Source organism: Drosophila ananassae, chromosome 3R (genome assembly GCF_017639315.1).
Source record: "Drosophila ananassae strain 14024-0371.13 chromosome 3R, ASM1763931v2, whole genome shotgun sequence".
Taxonomy (NCBI): Eukaryota; Metazoa; Arthropoda; class Insecta; order Diptera; family Drosophilidae; genus Drosophila; species Drosophila ananassae.
The window spans coordinates 22,158,359-22,176,072 of NC_057930.1; the positions used below are offsets into that span (position 1 = coordinate 22,158,359).

Sequence of the window (17,714 nt, forward strand, 5' to 3'; positions counted from 1 at the left end):
TTTTTCATAGTGCGATTTAGTTTAAAATTTAAATATTTTATGATATAGTAACAATTAAGCAGTATTTATACAACTAATTTGGCCTTTTAACACTTAATAGGTCAATATTCATTGCAAACTTGATTTTTTATCTCTAAACTCAAGCCGATACTGTTTTTGGAGTTTCCTTTTTTTTTCGCAAATGACAATCAATTAAAGAATAAACACTAATGGGATTTTTTTTTGTATTTCTTGTTATCTTAAAATTTCCAAAGTTTTGACTAATGGGATGTGAGACATTTTTTTATTTGGAATATTGCACCAACAGATTAACGGCAGGAAATTCCTCAATACTTTAGTTTCGAAAAAATTCCCGCCTAATGGTAGTGTTGGAAAATGTCTTTTCTGAAAATAAAGAAGAAAGAGGAAGACTTTGCACTCAGCCGGCCTGTTTTTATTTTAACTCTTAAATTGTTGAATAAAAAATATAGCTTAGTGACTTTGAGCATAAGAGTCAAATGCTAAGAAGGATGAGCACCTTTACTGGTCAGAAGCTGGCGGCAGTGGTCAAGGAGCTGGAGAACTATGCACCCACAAAGTTGGCGGAGAAATGGGACAACGTGGGACTGCTCATTGAGCCACATAAGGAGAAACCCATTAAAAAGATACTCCTGACCAACGATTTAACGGAGCCCGTGATGGGAGAAGCTTTGGAAAAGAATGTAGATCTGATAATCAGCTATCATCCACCGATATTCAGGCCCCTGACCAGGATCACGCAATCCAACTGGAAGGAACGTGTGGTGGCCGCCTGTTTGGCCAATAATGTCGCTCTTTATTCGCCTCATACTGCCTGGGATAAAACCTGTGGCGCGGTCAACGATTGGCTCTCCAAAGCGGTCGTCATCCAGAGCATTAGGCCTCTGGAACCTGAGTTGGGCGCTCCCCCAGGCACCGGATCTGGGCGATTCATAGAGACTGACATGACAGTTCGTCAGTTGGTGGAGTCCCTCCAAAAACACATCCAGAACAGTGTGCACCTTGCTTTGGCGGTGAATCACACACCCAACACCTTAATCAAGACCGTTGGGATTTGTGCCGGTTCCGGAGGATCTCTTTTAAAAGGCGTCGAAGCAGATCTCATCATTACTGGGGAGATGTCCCACCACGAGCTGCTGGAATTCAATCACAATAATACCACGGTGCTTCTTTGCAATCATAGCAACTCGGAAAGAGGGTTTCTTAAAGAATTTTCCCCCAAACTCAGAGAACTTTTGAAGGAAGAATGTGAGATCCTTGTCTCTGAAAAGGACAAGGATCCTTTAGTCACTGTGACCAATACTGATACGATTTGTGATCTTTCCCATAAAGCTCTACAATAAAGCACATAATTGCATTGTTATAAACAATAAAGTAAAGTTGACTAAATAATTCGTGAAATAAAACCTCAGTTCATGGGTAAACAATGCATTTTCTGGCATTCGCATAATGTTACAAACAAATAAACTAAAAGGCTTTAACTTTCTTAACATCTAAACTTGATCCAGCTTGAATTTTCCGCCCTTGCTGGCGGCGTCGCTACGATTCAGTTGGTATAATAGACGCTGCTCCAGATGCTTTACCGCAGCCACTGTTAGGACCAAGGTATCGTGCTTCAGCATGGAATACACATTGAGGCCGAAGGATGGCATCAAGTTGACATAGCCCAGCTCATCGGTGGCTTGGCAAATGTTGGCGGGGAACATGTGATCCCTAGAAAGCAGAAACATTAGAGAATATGGAAGTATTCTTAGATTTCAATAACTTACTCATCCACAATCAGGACAGAGGGTCCCCAGTTTCGTTCGGCTATCAAATCCTTGAGGAACTGACCATCCTTGGTGGGTATGTCCACATTCTCAATGATGTGTAGATCATCCTGGGCCAGTTTAACGCTTAAAGTCGATGTTAAGCCCAGAACTCGCTTGTAGAAAGGCAGCATGTAAAAATGGGTGGTTGGGGATCTGGGGCCATGGACAACACCGCCTCCCTTGAAGAGCGGCGATCTGATGGAACCATGACGTGCCCTGCCCATACCCTTTTGGGGCCATGGCTTCCGTCCACCACCCCGCACCTCCGCCCGGGTTTTCGTTTGGGCAAAGCTTACATAACGATACTTTCGTTGCCACTCGACGTTCTCCTGGATGATGTCCACCCGTGGCTGTGCGGCAAAGACGTCCGGATGCAGTTCGATAAGACCCACTTTCCTTTCTTGAACAGCATCCGTGTTCTCGATCCATGCCTGGCGGGGAGTATTCCGGCTTACGGGTGCGTATTCCCCGTAGTTTTGAGGCAGAATCAGCGGTGTCTTTGTTCCTGCTGGCGTGGCCACTGCCGCCGGGGACTCGTTGACCACATTTCCATGTACGCTGCTTCTTGTCAGGGTTCTTGCCACTGGAAAGACCACCTGCCTGGACTTATCCAAAATATTTTTCAACATTTTCCGGCAGCGTGCTAATCAGTGTGACCGCATAGGGAATGTTGTGAAATACCCAATAGTTGTGCGAACAGCTGATTTGGTTTTTTGAATTTATTGTAGAATTAGTGGTCACACTTTGGAACGGAAATTCAAAAAATTAACTAATACTAAGAGAAATTTTCATAAAAGAATTTTTTATTTTAAAATAACAGAAAATGTGTTTTTATAGTCGTAAAGTTTGAACGATTTTGTAACACTTTACAATAAGTTTTTTAATAAATATGTACATAATTTATTATAATTTTCTATTTATTTTAAAAGCTCAATATTCTGTTTCTTTTTATATTTCTTTCAACATTGTGTAAGCCCTCTAAACAAAAATTATTTAAAATTTTTAAAGCATTTATTTAGTTTTTGAGATTTTGAGAATTACAAATGGAGATCTAATTTAAATTTTAAAATATAATTTTTATAGATGACTGTTGATATTCTTTCGGGCCAGTTGAGCGTAGATGGTGCCATGTGGCTTGTCCACGGGAATGAATACTTCGTTGTTATCACCGGGAGCGATTTTTTGGAAGGGCTTTGTATCGAAATTGAAATAATGCTTATTCGGCATAGTCATTGAGATTACGGAAACCTGTGGCAGGACATCCAGGACCTGTCTCTCACTCAGATACAGTGTGTGTTGAACGGAGGGCGAAGAAATGCCCACCTGTGGATCACCGGCAAAGTTACGTAAGATGATATTTTTTACAGTTTGCCAGGCACGTAAAAAGTCCAAATTGTCGGTACTGGAGTACTCCCAGGAGCAGTCCACCACTGTGCTGAAGATGCGGTCATATTGATCTGGCAGAGATCGGAACTCATCATTCACAAAGTTTACAAACGAGGATTGGGTCGTCTTCAGAACCCGAAGTCCCTTAATACCAGTGATCACTGTTTGCTTGGGATCTGTGAAAAAGTTTTAAAAAGTTTTAAGATTTATAATATTGTATGATAATTATTCAACTAGAAACTCACCTGTCCTCCTGGCAACTACATCACAATAATGCTGGGCAGTTGGGGTAAAAATAAAGGCATGATTGTGCAAGGATCGGTTGTCAATGGAACTGAAATTACAGGAGCCCTGGTTACCAACTGGTGCCAGGCCATTGGCATTGGCCTTGGTCTCGTCCTGGCAAACTCTCTGCCAAGGATAAGCCTCCACATGAACATGAGCCTCTTCCACGTGAGAATATTTGTTTAAAAAGTGCTGGGCCAGAAGAATGGCAAACTTTTCGGGACTCTCAACACCGTGTTTCTTGGCCAGCAAGTAGACGGTATTCTTTTGGGAATCAGTTGCCACAATGTCGGAGTTGTTGCCCTGGTAGTAGTCTTTCTTGCTGTACAACTTCAGGTGGGTGCCCACCTCGTACTCCTGGATGGTGTGCACTGGTCCTTTGCGACTCACATGCAACACCTTCACCGCATCCTTGCCATAACCATGATCCGTAATCTCATACTGAAACGGTTTGTCGTGGTCATCCATGCTGGAGGATTGCTTCTGGCTCTTGCTCATGGAGCTGGGCTGTCTCAAGGGAATGGCAAACATTCTGACTGCAATCACTCTTTCGGGAATACTGATTACCCATCAGCTTGCATCCCACCATTATATACCCGCGTAATCTGGATGACATCTTACGTGGGCAACAAAACTTTCGCAAAATAAAGCTTATCATATCATATATCAGTGCTCTCACTTTTGGTCTTAGTAACGTCTTAGGGACTTACCGCATTTGTGGCCTGTTCTCGGTAAGTCTAGGTCCAAAAATCCAAAGTAAATATGACAAAGCCTCAATGGGTTCCAAGGTCTCGGACTCTGTTGCCGAGCTTCTATCTTCAGATGTCTCTATCTTGTTTGCACCTCTTGTTTTTGCATTTTGAAGTCAGGTGCAGGAAGAGATATAATGACAAATTCTCTTTTGAATGTTTATTTTAACATTTATTTCACTTCTATAAACTTCTTTTAACATATTCATACTTATTAAAAAAAATTTACTTTTAGTTGAAAGTTTAAACTTTAAACCAAAGATGTAAAACAAACTTTTTAAGTTTTAAACTTTGTTAAATTACCTTTGTAGGAGTAAGACTTTTTACACTTAACTCTCCAATATATTAAAAATATTGTAATACTTATTATTAAATTATCAATTATCTTAAAAATATACCCTCATAATAATCCATGGAGGGTCTAATAAAAAGCTTGTAGTAGTTTCTTGATGACGCAAGAATTAACTTAATTTTAAATAAATAAAAAACATTTATATTATTTAGATAAAACAGATGTTCTCTGCTCATTTATATGAGATAAACGAGCTTCTCTACAGTTAAGTGTTTTTTTGGGTGTTTAATTTGGGGCTTTGTGTTAAGTCACTTTTAAACTTCTGCAAACTGTGGCGGCAGATAAATTTTATGCTTTTAAGAGTTTGTTTGCTTGGCACAAGTTTCTTTTAGGGCTTGACACCAACATAATGACAAACATTTGTATGCCAGATGTGATCCCACGACCAAACAAACATTTCTATTTGTTAATATTTTTGTGTTATGCAAGATCCGTTGGGGGAAGTTTGGTGTAAATATTTTGGTTCATTTTTTTTTTAACCAGCACGTAAAATGATTCAAAAAATAAATATTATTATTTAGATTTTATCTGTAAAAAAATACCAAAAAACAACGTCAGTGAAGTGTGCAACATAAAATGGATTACGTGATAAAAAGACACCGTAAACTTTATGCCTAGATATAACTTTTAGGCATATTCTACTGATCTAATGATATGATAAACTATATGATCTTGATGATGGATAATTGTAAAAAGAATACCCAGAAAAATATGATTAATTTCTGAAAGATTTTTCCACTTGGAATGCGATCTAATGGATGTTAGTTTTATGAAGCTTTTGGCACCTTTTTTGAAAACTTGCTGTCCACCAGAAACTACAATTTCTCGTAGGTTCAGTGAACTAAAACCCAAAACCCTAAAAAAAGTCTCTTATGAATGAGAGTTGAACAAGTGAACGCTTTTGTTGCGTCTCCGCAAACAAAAGTGCAAATTGTTTTCAAGTGAAACCACCCGACGCACCCATTTAAAAAAATATTTTTTAATTTTTGGCAGGCAAACCGCGAAACAACAAGTTAGTTTGGTTTTTGAACGCTTTGCGTACAGACGGGTTTTTTTGGAATGGAGTTTTTCGGTTTTTTGGTCATCCTTCTGGGACTCCTTCTAACCGAATCCTTGGGAGCGGTCCACGATGAGCTCCCACAGTGTGGATTGCATGGCGTCTACAGGCAACGGCAGAGCTTAATCGAATCCCCCAATTATCCGGATAATTATCCTGTCAATACCTGCTGGGACTACGTGGTGCGATCTCCATATCGTTGTCCCACCAAATTCCACATTCAGTTTCTTGATTTTCAACTGGAACTTTCGGAGAACTGCAGTCGGGATTATTTGGCAATTGGCTTGCAGAATGATGGCGATGACATGGAAGTCTTATGCGGCCAAGTCCTGGGTATCAAAAAGTATCACACCCCCGATGGTATTCTGCGTCTAAGGTTCTTGAGTGACGACTCTCCGTGGACGACAAACGGGGGCTTCCGACTCCTTGTCACGAGATTGGCCTGCGAGAGAGAGGATCTGGTAGCCAGGGGTCTGGTGGATGATGACGAGGAGGATGTGGATGGGGATACGGTGCAAGTGAGTGCCAAGTCTCCGCCAAAGAAGTTGCACCAGCACTTGCAACACCTACACCCCCAACAGCAGCAACATCAGCCCCAGCAACCTCTGCAGGAAGCATCCTTGAATTTTACACAAGCTAATCGTTTCGGTTTTCCTTTTGGGTTTCCACAAAGTCCTTTTTATCCTGCTGGTTTTTATCCTCCACTTACTGGAGGCTTACCAGTGCAACAAACAGCCCCCTGTAATCCTCAGCAACAGCAGCAGCAACTCTTCGAACAACAGAGAATCCTGCAACAGCAGCAATTGCTGCAGCAACAGTTCCAGCAGCAGCAACCACAGTTGCTACTTCCACACCAACAGCAATTCCTCCAACAGCAACAACAATCACAGCTCCTTCTGCCACAGCAACCCCAGCAGATCCTGCAACAGCAACAAGAGTTGCCTCTTATTTCCGATCAATATCAAACGAGTTCCTTTCAACCTCATCCTGTCACCCTCAAGGATTACGACTCACAATCGCTCCAACAGTTTGGTGGGCAGCTGGATCTCTGCTGTGCCAGTGGCTTTAACCAAAACCACTTTTATCTCTCAAGTCCTGGCTTCCCAAGGACTGTCTTGAACTATTTGCTGCCCAACCAGCAAAGGGACTGTGTTTTCTACATCGAGAAGAGCTCGCCAAATGTGTGCCGCTTAAGGATTCAGTTCAAGTTCTTCGATTTTGGACAAAATTCGGGAGGTTTAAATGGAGGATTTTCTGGAGGATTCAATGGAGGATTGGGAGGAGGTTTCGCTGGAGGAGTTTCCGGAGGCTTAAGCAATTGCAATGGTGACTTCATAGAACTAGATGGTCAGCGATATTGCGGCTGCCGTTCCGGCTATGTCCACAAATCTCACTGGCAGCAGGGCAGGAAAGCAATCCGCATGCGAATCGGACAGTCAAGTAGCACAACCTCCAATGGCTTCCTCTTGGAGATCTTCCAGGATCAGGACTCGGATGGCTGTCGTCAGGACGCTATTCCAGGATTTGGCCTGGGCTTGCAGCAACAGCAGCAGCAGCCCCAGAGAGGATTCGGAGTATGGCCTCAAGTGGGCCTGCCACCTCAAGTGGGTCTGCCGCAGACTCCTCAGATCTGGCCCGTACAAACCGGGTATCCTGGCTATCTGGGCGGTGGTTATCCCGGTGGTATTCCATTTAGTGCCACACCCTATCGCCAGGCTCGAAGGATTTCCTATGCTCGTGGCATCGATGCCCAGCAGCCTTCCCGAGTGGTAGAGACGAATTCCACTCGAAAGGAGTTCTACTACTTTGATGGCGACGAGGCCTTTGCTCGCGCCGCTTTGGATGATGAGGATGAGGACAAGACTCCTTTGGCTACACCAAAGCCTCAGGACTCCCAATCCCAAGCCCAGTTGGTAACCAAAGCCTTCGAGAAGAGTAGCTGCAGTTTTGATTATATGGAGGTCCTTAAGCTCTCCGTGGACACTCTGTGGCTGACGAAACCCTTGTGCTTTTCGCCTTTGAGAAGTTGGTTTCCAAATATTTTTGGCTAAATAAAAAATAAACATTAAAATATTTAAAATAATGGAGTTTTTAGTTTATTTTCTTTAAGGGATTTCCAAAAAGCTCTTTCTATTACACCACAAACCGAAAGAATATAAACCTTTAATACAAACCACACATACTTTTTATCAATTAGATGACAATGATTTGTGGATTTCCCTGTAATAATCTGCAATCTTAGTCCTCTTTATATCCGTATCTCTGAAATTGTGTTGACGTCATAGTAAGTGTAGAAAAAAATACAATATATATAAAAAAATATGAGTAAAAATGCGCCTTTTCACAACGCTTAGTCATCGGAAAGGGGCTCACACGCACTACGGTCATTACCAGTTTCAGGCACGAGTTACCAACCCATCTTACAGAACGCCGTTGTCAGATACAGATACAGATACAAATGCTCTTCAAATAGATAGAGATAGCCGCCTTTGCCACCTTGTTGTCTCGACAAACAAACTGAGAAATCGCTGGAAGAGAATCTCGGCACCATTCAATCCCAATGTCAGGGCTTCACACTCGGAAGGTGTTAGCTTGTCGACTGGAGTCCAACACAATCATAGTGCTTATGTTGGGATTAACAATGGGATGGATTTGTGGGGGAAATGGAAAATTCAAGGTATTGGTTCATTCGATTGTATGAAGTTCTGGAAATGGGTAATGTTTTCTAGGGAAAAGAAAATTATGAAACTCCTCTACAGTTTCCTATTTAAAAATAAACAGTTTTCTAGAATTATTTTTTAAGATTGTTTCAAGGAATTTAAGGTTTTTAAATTATCAAATATGTATTTTTTCTCACTTAAAAAACTAAAATCGACAGGTTTAACGATAATAAAAATTAATGAAATTATTTAAAGATATGTTAACTCTTCTCAACCCACCATTGAAAAACTCATTATCTAAATTTAATTGCACACGAATAATAGTATTTTATAAGTTTATTTTGAAATATATATATTTCTCGACTTTATATTAATTATATATTTTGTTTAGTAAATAGATAATACATACATATATGAATATATATCAATATTCTCGTATATACACATTGAAGTAGCATTCATATTTGGCCTTCCTCTTATTATAATATAATAATAATAATGCCATGGACCGATAGATGTTACGAGACTTTCTTTTTATGATATGGCAACGTTTTTTAAGTTCTTTTTTTTTTTTAAGTTGTTTTTGTGGTAATTAACATTTGGATTAGCAGGTGCGACAACAACAAAAAAGATTCTAACAAAGAGAACTTTATTTATTTTTAGTTTGTATATACAACACATTGAGAGCTATAAAAGTTTTAATCGTCTACAATTAAAATTAAGGGCTGGGGCACGAATCGGGGGAGGGATTTTCTAATTGCCACACAAGGGGGTTATCATACTTTCTACAAGATTATCAGGTATTTTAACCATAAGTAGTTTATTTAGTTGGGTAGTTAGTAAGTTAGTTTGTTTCTAGTTAGTTAGGCTAATTGTTAGTGCTTGTTGTTCTCCAGTTTTGCGCTCGACTTGGTCAGCAAATGTACAATTGATGCTTGGTATACATATGTGTCTTGTGTCAGTTGTGTCTTTTCAGTGTATTTTTTTAGTGTATCTGTTATCCTTTTAGTCCTTTCAGTTTAGCCCAAAAATCGTATGTTGGTGAAGACCGCCTTGGCGGGACGCTTCCGATTGCAGAAGTTGACCGTCTTGCTGTGATTCCCTTTGCGATTCTCGTGAAGGTTCACCAGAAGCTTGAAAATATCCTCCTTACTCGGCGTACAGGCGTATCGTAATTCCGGTTCATAGTTGCTGTTGATAGAATTCATGTAAGAACTGATAATGGTAATGATTATGTAGTTAGCAAATTCGTTCACGTCTCGTCTATCAATAATTATTAAATTATTGGAATAAAATCGATCTCTCAGTGGCCGTGTTCGGGGGATCTACAAATATCGGGGGTGACTGCGTTTTTTTCGGAGCCTTCGGCCTAGAGAGACTCTTTAAAATGCATTACAGTAAGTTGGAAAAGATTTGGTTTTAAACTAGCTACTCTATATTTAAAAACTAAGACTATAGGTGGGGATAATTTAGAAACTACCAGGATTGCTGAAGGGAGGAAGCATTTTCCTGGCAATTTCCAATTGGGCTTTCTGGTGGGAGACTACAACAAACATTTACTAACTACAAATGAAAAATTGTATTTAAATAAATTAAGCAACTCCTTATGTGCAGTGCTATTTTCAATTTTGAAGAATATGGAAATGCAACATACCCTCGATTCTTGTTGTGACGCTTCCAAGGATATCGGCGGTAATAGCGGGAACGCTTGGGCTTATTTTGACCCAAAACCAATTCCTGCACGGCATTATCTATATCAGAGTAGTCGTCATTTCCACCGGAAGTTATCAGGGCTTCCGGTTCCTCTTCCTCAACATAAACCAGAGGAAGAGTTTCCAGTGAAGGGTCCTGAAAAGGAGTATTTATAGAACAATCAGTTGAACATTTTAATTGCCAAAATAATAAGCTAATTTTTATGTTCTCAGAAGCTTAAGAAGTTTTTTATTTTTTTTTTTAATATACATACCTCTAGCATTTTCATTAGCAAAGCCGATTTATCCACCAGTTCCTGCTCGGCTCGCAAATCCTCTTCCAGCTTCTTAAGAACCTCAAACTTGCTGGCCAATTCCAGTTCGTTTAAGACAGGATCCGCATAGTCTGGCCCCGCTGGTGGAATACCAGCCAGTCCTAGTTCCTGTTCGCGCTGCTCCTGCTGCTCCTTCTGCTGCTCGACATTCAAGGCGCGGAGTAATTCTGGCGTGAAATGAGCAAAAACCAAAGACGGTACTTGTGATTTAAATGTTTATTCAAGCTGCCGCTAATCCGGCCGATGAAAAAAGACAACTCCCCACCCCCAACAGGCAGCTTCCTCCGTTTACAATCCGTATTTTCTCCTGCAAGTTTCCGCCTCTTGACATTTCGAAAGTTTTGTGTAGTTCTGTTTTGTCTGTCAGAGGCTTAAAAACATATTTCATAGCCACGACTCTGGCATCGTTTCAATGAAACGGCGGAAATTGACTGGCGGCAATGAGCTCCTGGCAAAGGACTCGTCTCCCTCCTCGCATCCAGCACTTTTTGACCATGTCTGTCAGTCAGTGGGAAAGTGTCCTGCCAGCCTTTTGTCTCGTTTTAGCGGTCAGTCGGCACATCACTGTCCAGAAGTGGGGTTTATTATCCTTTTTTTGCTTAAGTTATGGCTTATATTTTGTATATAAATAATAAATCTTTAAGGTATTTAATGTTTGTGTAAATTTTAAGTGATATATACTTTTGTATAAAGACTGTCAAAATTTACCCTTAACTTCCTAAAACTACCGTCTAGGTTTAACAAACGGATATTCACTTCAAACCCCAACAAACAGCAATAGAAATTCGTTTAATTTCCAATCCATTTACTCATGTATCCAATTGCTTGGAAAACAAGTCCATTTATTGAAAATTCGATATGACTTTTCATTTTGTGGGTCAGAGAGTGGGCCAGGACTTTTGCGGGGGCATCCAAAAACCCAAACGTCGAATCAAATTCGTCAAAAAAGGAATCACATATGCTTAGATGGGCGTGTTAAGTGGGTCTACAAACAAATTTTGGTGTGTTGGCCAGGACACTTGTGAAATTGTGCACTGACCCAACATTTTCGGCGACCATTATGGCCATTATTGATGGTGGTGGGCGTTGGTTACGGCTAAGTGCACGCACATCACATGCCATCCTAACCCACTCGCAGTTACGTAGTTCACCCTTTCTGCGTGAAGTCGCCTAAAAGTCGGCAAATGAAAATTGCTAGAAATAGTAGTATGGTTTTCGACACTTTTTAATTGAGTTTTGGTGGGTTTTTATGGTAATTTTTTTATTTTCGTCAGCTTATCCATTTCATAATAAAGTAAAAAGTTTAAAGGTCAGGTAGCTCAAAGTATGAGGAAAATTTTCTTTCTAACAGAGAGATTTAAAACAAATCAGAAAACTTCATAGTTTTTTCTTAGCCTCAGAATAAAAATGTCTTTAAAAATATGTCACCGTCTAGTGATTGCCCTGGCTGGCGTAATCCAAAAGTTTATAACTCACCATCGCCGGGATCGTAAACAGCGCGTTCCTGTGCCTCCTGGACATCCTGTGAGGGTGGACCATGGCGCATGGCATGCGGTGCCACCACCCCAAAAATTGGAAGATGCAGACGATGTGGCGCGGATGCAACGCCTTGGAATTCGCTTTGTCCTTTGAGAAGACCGACTGCCGGGTCCGACTCCCTGCCATTTGTGGGTGGCTGGGGGGCCAGGAAACCGGCTACGTGACGTGTCCCACTGCCCAGGATCGCTGTTGCCAGGATGCAGAGCGCTAGGATATCTGGCTTCATGATGGTCGCTCTGAATGTCGTCGGGATTAATGCGCGGGTTGCTGTCTCGATGTCGTATCTGCAAGGCAAGGCAAGTGAAGATGTATATACATGAGGGTAATTACCATCACTATCACTTGCTAGGGATCCCATACCCCCTCGTCACCCCCTAGGCATCCCCTCCATCAACTCATCTGCCAATCCTGCGAGTGGGTGTCCCTTTTGTGTTTAAGCAAACAATACGCACATAAACACGCAAACAAGCGAGGAACCCCAACAAAAAAAAAGTGTATATCGCGTCGGAGAATAAGGATACTGAGGACCAAAGGGGACAAAGGAGGGTATCAGCTCAAAAGGCGTTTGTTAGATAACTTGGCCGACTCCTCAACTTCTACGTCATCTCGATTCTTGGGCTTTTGTTTTACGCGGCTTGTTAATCTTTTCAGCTCGCGATGCACTGTGGTGCAGGTTGATTAAATTAAAATAATATTTTTAAGTTTCAGAGTTTTTTTCATATCCTTGAAGAATATCCTAGAAATGTATCCTGACAATATAGTAGAAGATATTTTTGAGAACTTCTAGAAAAGCCTAAAATATCATTGTAGTTGCTTTCAAAGTTCTTTCTCCATTTGCTTCAAATATATAATTTTCACTTTCAAAGCTAACCTTAACTTAACTTTAAAAAAAAAGGAAACATATTAATAAAAAATATATATATATCTTAAAAATGTGCTTTTTCAAAGATAATGTAATATAGTCAACGTAAAGTTCATAACTTTTAGTTGGAAGACCCATAAGTTTTCACTTTTTACTTAATCCAAAAAGCACCTTAACCCTTTTCATGATTTTTAATTTTCTCTTAATTCTTTTAATTTAATTTTATTTTTGGTTTATATCCTGGCCACTGTATCCTAGGTGTTGTTGTTGTTTTTATTACACTTTTTTCATGTACTGCAGCCTGTTTTCATTGTGAGGCCTTCGGTGTATGCCCTGCCATTTCATTTAATTAAGTATGGGCGAGTGGGCGGTAGGTGGGCTTAACTCTTTCGCTGCGGATTTTCAGACCATTAGCTCAGGCCCATGTCTGGGATATGGATACTGGAGGGTGAGCATCCTATTGTCTTTTTTTCTTCTCCTAAGTTTAATAACTTTGGCTGCCTGAGCCGTATAAATGAGCTGCATGGCAACTTCTGGCACTTGCGGTCTCGATGGTTGAGATGTCTAGGCTCGGTTTAATTTTGAAAAACCAACGCAACTGAAAATAATGTTTGCCTTACAAATTTCGACAAGAAGTGTGAAGATTTTCATAAAATAAGATATTAATTTTAGTCGGATATAAAGCTTAGTCTTTATTTGGGAGGTTTATTTTGGGGCTTGCCTTGTAACGAGGATTTCAGTGTTAAATTTTTAAATATATAATTTTTATGCTTTTCTGCCAAGAAATGATTTTAAATTTCCATAAATTATATGGTTAATTAACCACAAGTAACCAAGCCACAAGTAAATGAACACAGACACGCCTTAACCGAAAAGAAAAAAGAATTTTTGTTCAAATTCATCGCAAATTTTCTTAAGGGGCGTAGACGTATTTCTATTGGATTTTTCGAGCACGTTTCTCTAGAAATTGATTGAGCCTGATTTTATTTAAATATTTGCAAATAAGCTGTATTTTATTTTATCTTTTTTTAGTTAATTTGTAACATAAATGGCAATACACTGCGGGGTGTTTCCGGCCACAAACTTTTTCAATTACTACGCTCTGATTGGCACTCAAAAGTAGGCAACACTTTTGCTTCCGAAGGAAGAACTTGCCCCTGAATTTTCTTTCCTTTTTCCTGGGAGGAGCAGAAAAAGCCAAATACCAGAGGGAAGAGTAAGTAAACAAAGCAAACACGAATCGTTGTTAAAATGCTTTAATTAACTTGTTGACACAAAGCCCAAAAAAAAGTGGACCAAGCCAAGCCAACTCGAAAAAATGTGAAGTTTCACCCACATTTGTGTGTGTGTGTGGTGTCCCCAAAGGTAAAATGAAATTAATTCTGTGGCCTGGGGGCGTATAGTATACACCTGTATATATGGGTGTCCATTTGCTGGCAGGTATAACGGTATTTTTACCTGTCCCCTGTGTTTCTTTTTGTGTGAGTTTCATTTTCGCAATAACCGGACGGCTAATTGCTAAATTGAGCTGAAATGTAACTGAAAGTGGAGTACGCACTGGCCAGGCGATATGCCCCGAATATGGTTTTTCGCCCACATACTTTTACAGGTGTAGTGCAGAAACTTGGTTAATTAGGGTAGCGATGGCCAGGAAAATGGTAATAGTAGTTGTTCAGCTGCAACTGACACATGGCCCGAGTTGTCTACCAATTATGAATCATATCCTTCGGCAATAATTCCCCAATTGAAGCTTCTTGCATAACTCATACTGCTATTGGAACGCGGCAGCTGTGACTATTGTCGAAAATTGTACAAAGAGGTTGAAAGGTTGAAAAGGAAAAGGTTAAAAAGATTGGACAACAGTTGATGAAAAATCTTTAAAGAAATAGACCTTAAATCATTCCTTAGCTTAAACCCTTTGCCCTCAAAAATACTCTAGAGAAAACTTGTTTCATTTTCAATACAAATAAATAAAATATAAAGCCACTTCTAGGTGTTAAATTTGATCCTTTAGTTAGTTGCTAGGTTGAAGGTAACCAAGTCCTCTAACCAAGTCACACATGTCACTTTTGATCCACTGCAAGGACTCAGGATAAATTCCAAAGGGGATGCTGAGTAGCTCTGACATAGAAACACCTCTGGAATGCCACGAATTCTCCTCATTTTAAATTTATTTATTTTTATATACATATATATTTTTCCTATTTTCAAGGCATTTCTAGCACATAAACCTCGACGGGAATAAAGGGGAAAGAACAATGCCTGCCTGTCAGCATTTTCCGCAAATATTGATATATATTTTTTCTATTTGTTTCCCAAAGAGTCTTTCTGATTGGTTTATTTGCGCTTGACATTTATGTTTGGCCTTAATGGGAATTCCTTCGAGTTGTTGATATTGACATTGATAAAATATTTATAAAATCATAGAAAAATTGCGTTTAATTAATTTAAAAAATTTTTCTTAAGGGAAATTTGAGTAAGGATTTTTATGGGCTTATGACCTAAAAGGATGTAAATATTTGGATGTTAAATAAAAATATACCATCAAATTTGTTTATGGGAAAATCTTTAGACAGTTTTAAAATTTCTTTCATTATATTGTTATTTTTATAACTTCTAAAAAAACTTTAAAGAGTCTGAATATTCAAGACATTAAATTCTTTATACATTTTTTTTCTTTAAAAGCTGAGTTATCGTTAGCTAGTTTTTTAGATAAAATTGTTTCAGAAAAAACTCTGTCTTTGACTTTAGGCAGCATGTACATTTTTTAAGAGATTAAAAATAAAACATCTTTATACTTTAATTCTCACTTTTACAAAATGTTATTCAAATATAAATGAAAGTCATTGAAAACCAGGAAAGTAATGATTCATATTTTATAATGACATTATAATATCAATAAATTTCAAGCTTAAAACTTAGCTTCGTTTTCTTGGAATTAAATTCATTTATCCACCCACAAAATTTGACTTTTTTTTATCCATCACTCATTAAGTCTTAAAAAGGACGGCACTATAATATAATTGATGACGAAAGCGACGGCATTTCTAAGATTTCACGCCGCGTAATTGTACCCGTTGCTGTTTAAGAAATACTCTCTCCTTAAAGACCACAAAGGTATTACTTATTTCAAGGGAGTCTTTTATGTCAGTTCCAAGGATTTGAATTTAATGCACCGATTTGTGTTTCAGATGCTCACTTTTAAATATCACCGAAATGCGCTTCGAATTACTTTCAGCCAGAATTTTAAATGGGAAACTGGCTAGGAGACTAGAACTGTCAACTGTTGCACTTGCTACTTGTTGAACACTGCGTGGTTGACTCGCGAAACCGCCTCCTTTTATAAAGGCCACGCAGATGGCCTTCCCCGATGTGGGAACCGAAACCAGAAAGCCGAATCCCCAACCGAGTCCGAATCGGAATCTCTATTGGCCGTAAAAGAGACGAGGACACGCGCGCCAAAAAAAAATAAAAATGAAAAACTCGCGTAAAAGCTTCGTCAAGCTTTTCCGAGGCTATTTGGAAATAAGGGAATAATTTACGGGGTTTTGCTTTTTTATCAATGAAAAATATTCGTTAGATTTAAAAAGTTTTGGCGGGTACCCGGCGATTTTGGCGAATGAAAAATTTCACAGCAATGGTGAAAAACCTAAAAGCCCAAAGCCAAAAGCCAGGCAATTATTTACCAGGATATGCGCCGTTAAATAGGCAACAAGTCGCGAAATTGCGTCACAATTTCTACTTGCCATTTTCCCTCCAAAAACGTATAAGAAAATTCAGAGGTTAAACATAATAGATTGACGGTTTGTTGACAATACAGTTTACGGTATAAAAGGCCAAATGGACGCGTCATAAGATTCTTGGAATCCTGCAGTAGCGTGGGCTTTTTGGGTTGCTCCCTCACTGGGGGGACTTTCCAAGGATGACGCCGCGGAAATCCTTGCCGAGTGCAAGATACTTCCATATAAAATACATTTTTTTTATTTTGAAATTCTGCGAAGACTCACTGTTTACATTGTCATGTTTCCTGTATATTCCACTTAGGCAATTATTTTATTTTTGGTTCGATGATGTTGAATTAAATATTGACATTGAATATTGCATTTTATTATCGGAAATGATTATCAGATTTGATTATTTGGGTCAGACTGATTAATTGCTTTTTTGCGATAAAAAAGCTTTGAGCTCATAGGTTTTAAATTAGAAATTATGCAATTATGGTAGTGATAGAAACACTATTACTATTACCAAAAATAGATGTGCTGTCTGTGACTTTTCTAAACTAAATCTTCTTAGCCATATTGCCATCAAATGGGTGGAAGTTGGAGGTCATCTAGTCAGATGTCAACAACCGTCATCGTCCTGAGGCTTCAAAACAAAAAAGAAAAAACACACTTTAAAGTGAAACAACTGTGAGTAATGGAGGACAATCCAAACGATTTGCATTCGTTTCGAATCCCCCTCAATGTTTTCGTTATTGTTTCGAGAGTCGAGGGTATATATATGGTATATGTGTGTGGTGCGTATGTTTGTTGCTTTGGCCTAAAAGGCGGGCTGGGAAAATAAGCATATATAGGGTTTTCTTGCCAATTGCTCGGGGCAACCGAAAAGATGACACTTACCCTCAGAAAACCAATAATAGCCCGCTGAAAAGTTTTAAGTGCTGAAGGGCAGAGGGAATGTGAGGGAGACACCGGATCCGTAACAGGAAGCCACCCATTCTCCACGTTGAAAGTTATATTTTGGTACCATTTTTTTGGCTATTTTTAGGCAGTCTCGCTTTCGATGGCAGACACATTCCCTTGGCCACGTTAAGCGGTTTGGGCGACTTAAGTTGCATCAGGCACCCCAACACCCACAGCCTTTCCTGTTGTCAGCCAATCGAATCCAATCCGGTTCATGTCCACCCACCGAATGCGTCACAACATTTTCTGATTTCTGCAATCCCGCAAAGCCATTCGACGTGCTA

At 39.6% G+C, this 17,714-nt stretch overlaps 5 protein-coding genes across 7 annotated transcripts; 2 read left to right on the plus strand and 3 right to left on the minus strand.

Moving 5' to 3' along the window:
* Nucleotides 1–366: 366 nt before the first annotated feature.
* Nucleotides 367–1,410, plus strand: LOC6497404 (NIF3-like protein 1). Its single transcript, XM_001962117.4, has one exon. The coding sequence runs from the start codon at nt 498–500 to the stop codon at nt 1,359–1,361; it is 864 nt and encodes a 287-aa protein (XP_001962153.2). The 5' UTR covers nt 367–497; the 3' UTR covers nt 1,362–1,410.
* Nucleotides 1,411–1,430: 20 nt separating this feature from the next.
* Nucleotides 1,431–2,511, minus strand: LOC6498136 (39S ribosomal protein L4, mitochondrial). The gene is made up of 2 exons (XM_001962116.4): nt 1,788–2,511; nt 1,431–1,731 (listed from the first exon to the last, which is right to left on the minus strand). Exons 1-2 carry the CDS (start codon nt 2,456–2,458, stop codon nt 1,512–1,514), a joined length of 891 nt encoding a protein of 296 aa, XP_001962152.1. The 5' UTR covers nt 2,459–2,511; the 3' UTR covers nt 1,431–1,511.
* A 310-nt stretch (nt 2,512–2,821) lies between these two features.
* On the minus strand, nt 2,822–4,081 carry LOC6498135 (uricase). Its single transcript, XM_001962115.4, has 2 exons — nt 3,461–4,081; nt 2,822–3,391 (listed from the first exon to the last, which is right to left on the minus strand). The coding sequence occupies exons 1-2, from the start codon at nt 4,029–4,031 to the stop codon at nt 2,907–2,909; spliced, it is 1,056 nt and encodes a 351-aa protein (XP_001962151.1). The 5' UTR covers nt 4,032–4,081; the 3' UTR covers nt 2,822–2,906.
* Nucleotides 4,082–5,582: 1,501 nt separating this feature from the next.
* Nucleotides 5,583–7,732, plus strand: LOC6497405. The gene has a single exon (XM_001962114.3). The coding sequence runs from the start codon at nt 5,661–5,663 to the stop codon at nt 7,707–7,709; it is 2,049 nt and encodes a 682-aa protein (XP_001962150.1). The 5' UTR covers nt 5,583–5,660; the 3' UTR covers nt 7,710–7,732.
* An 884-nt stretch (nt 7,733–8,616) lies between these two features.
* On the minus strand, nt 8,617–17,386 carry LOC6498134. 3 transcript variants are annotated; one of them, XM_044715967.1, is made up of 5 exons: nt 17,368–17,386; nt 11,821–12,167; nt 10,285–10,511; nt 9,973–10,166; nt 8,617–9,533 (listed from the first exon to the last, which is right to left on the minus strand). In XM_044715967.1, the coding sequence occupies exons 2-5, from the start codon at nt 12,107–12,109 to the stop codon at nt 9,338–9,340; spliced, it is 906 nt and encodes a 301-aa protein (XP_044571902.1). In that variant the 5' UTR covers nt 12,110–12,167; nt 17,368–17,386; the 3' UTR covers nt 8,617–9,337. The 3 variants fall into 3 exon arrangements, with proteins under 3 accessions (XP_044571902.1, XP_001962149.2, XP_032307651.1); XM_001962113.4 differs by lacking the exon at nt 17,368–17,386 and adding an exon at nt 15,945–16,055 and having other exon boundaries at nt 8,617–9,509; XM_032451760.2 differs by lacking the exon at nt 17,368–17,386 and adding an exon at nt 15,945–16,055.
* Nucleotides 17,387–17,714: the final 328 nt, after the last annotated feature.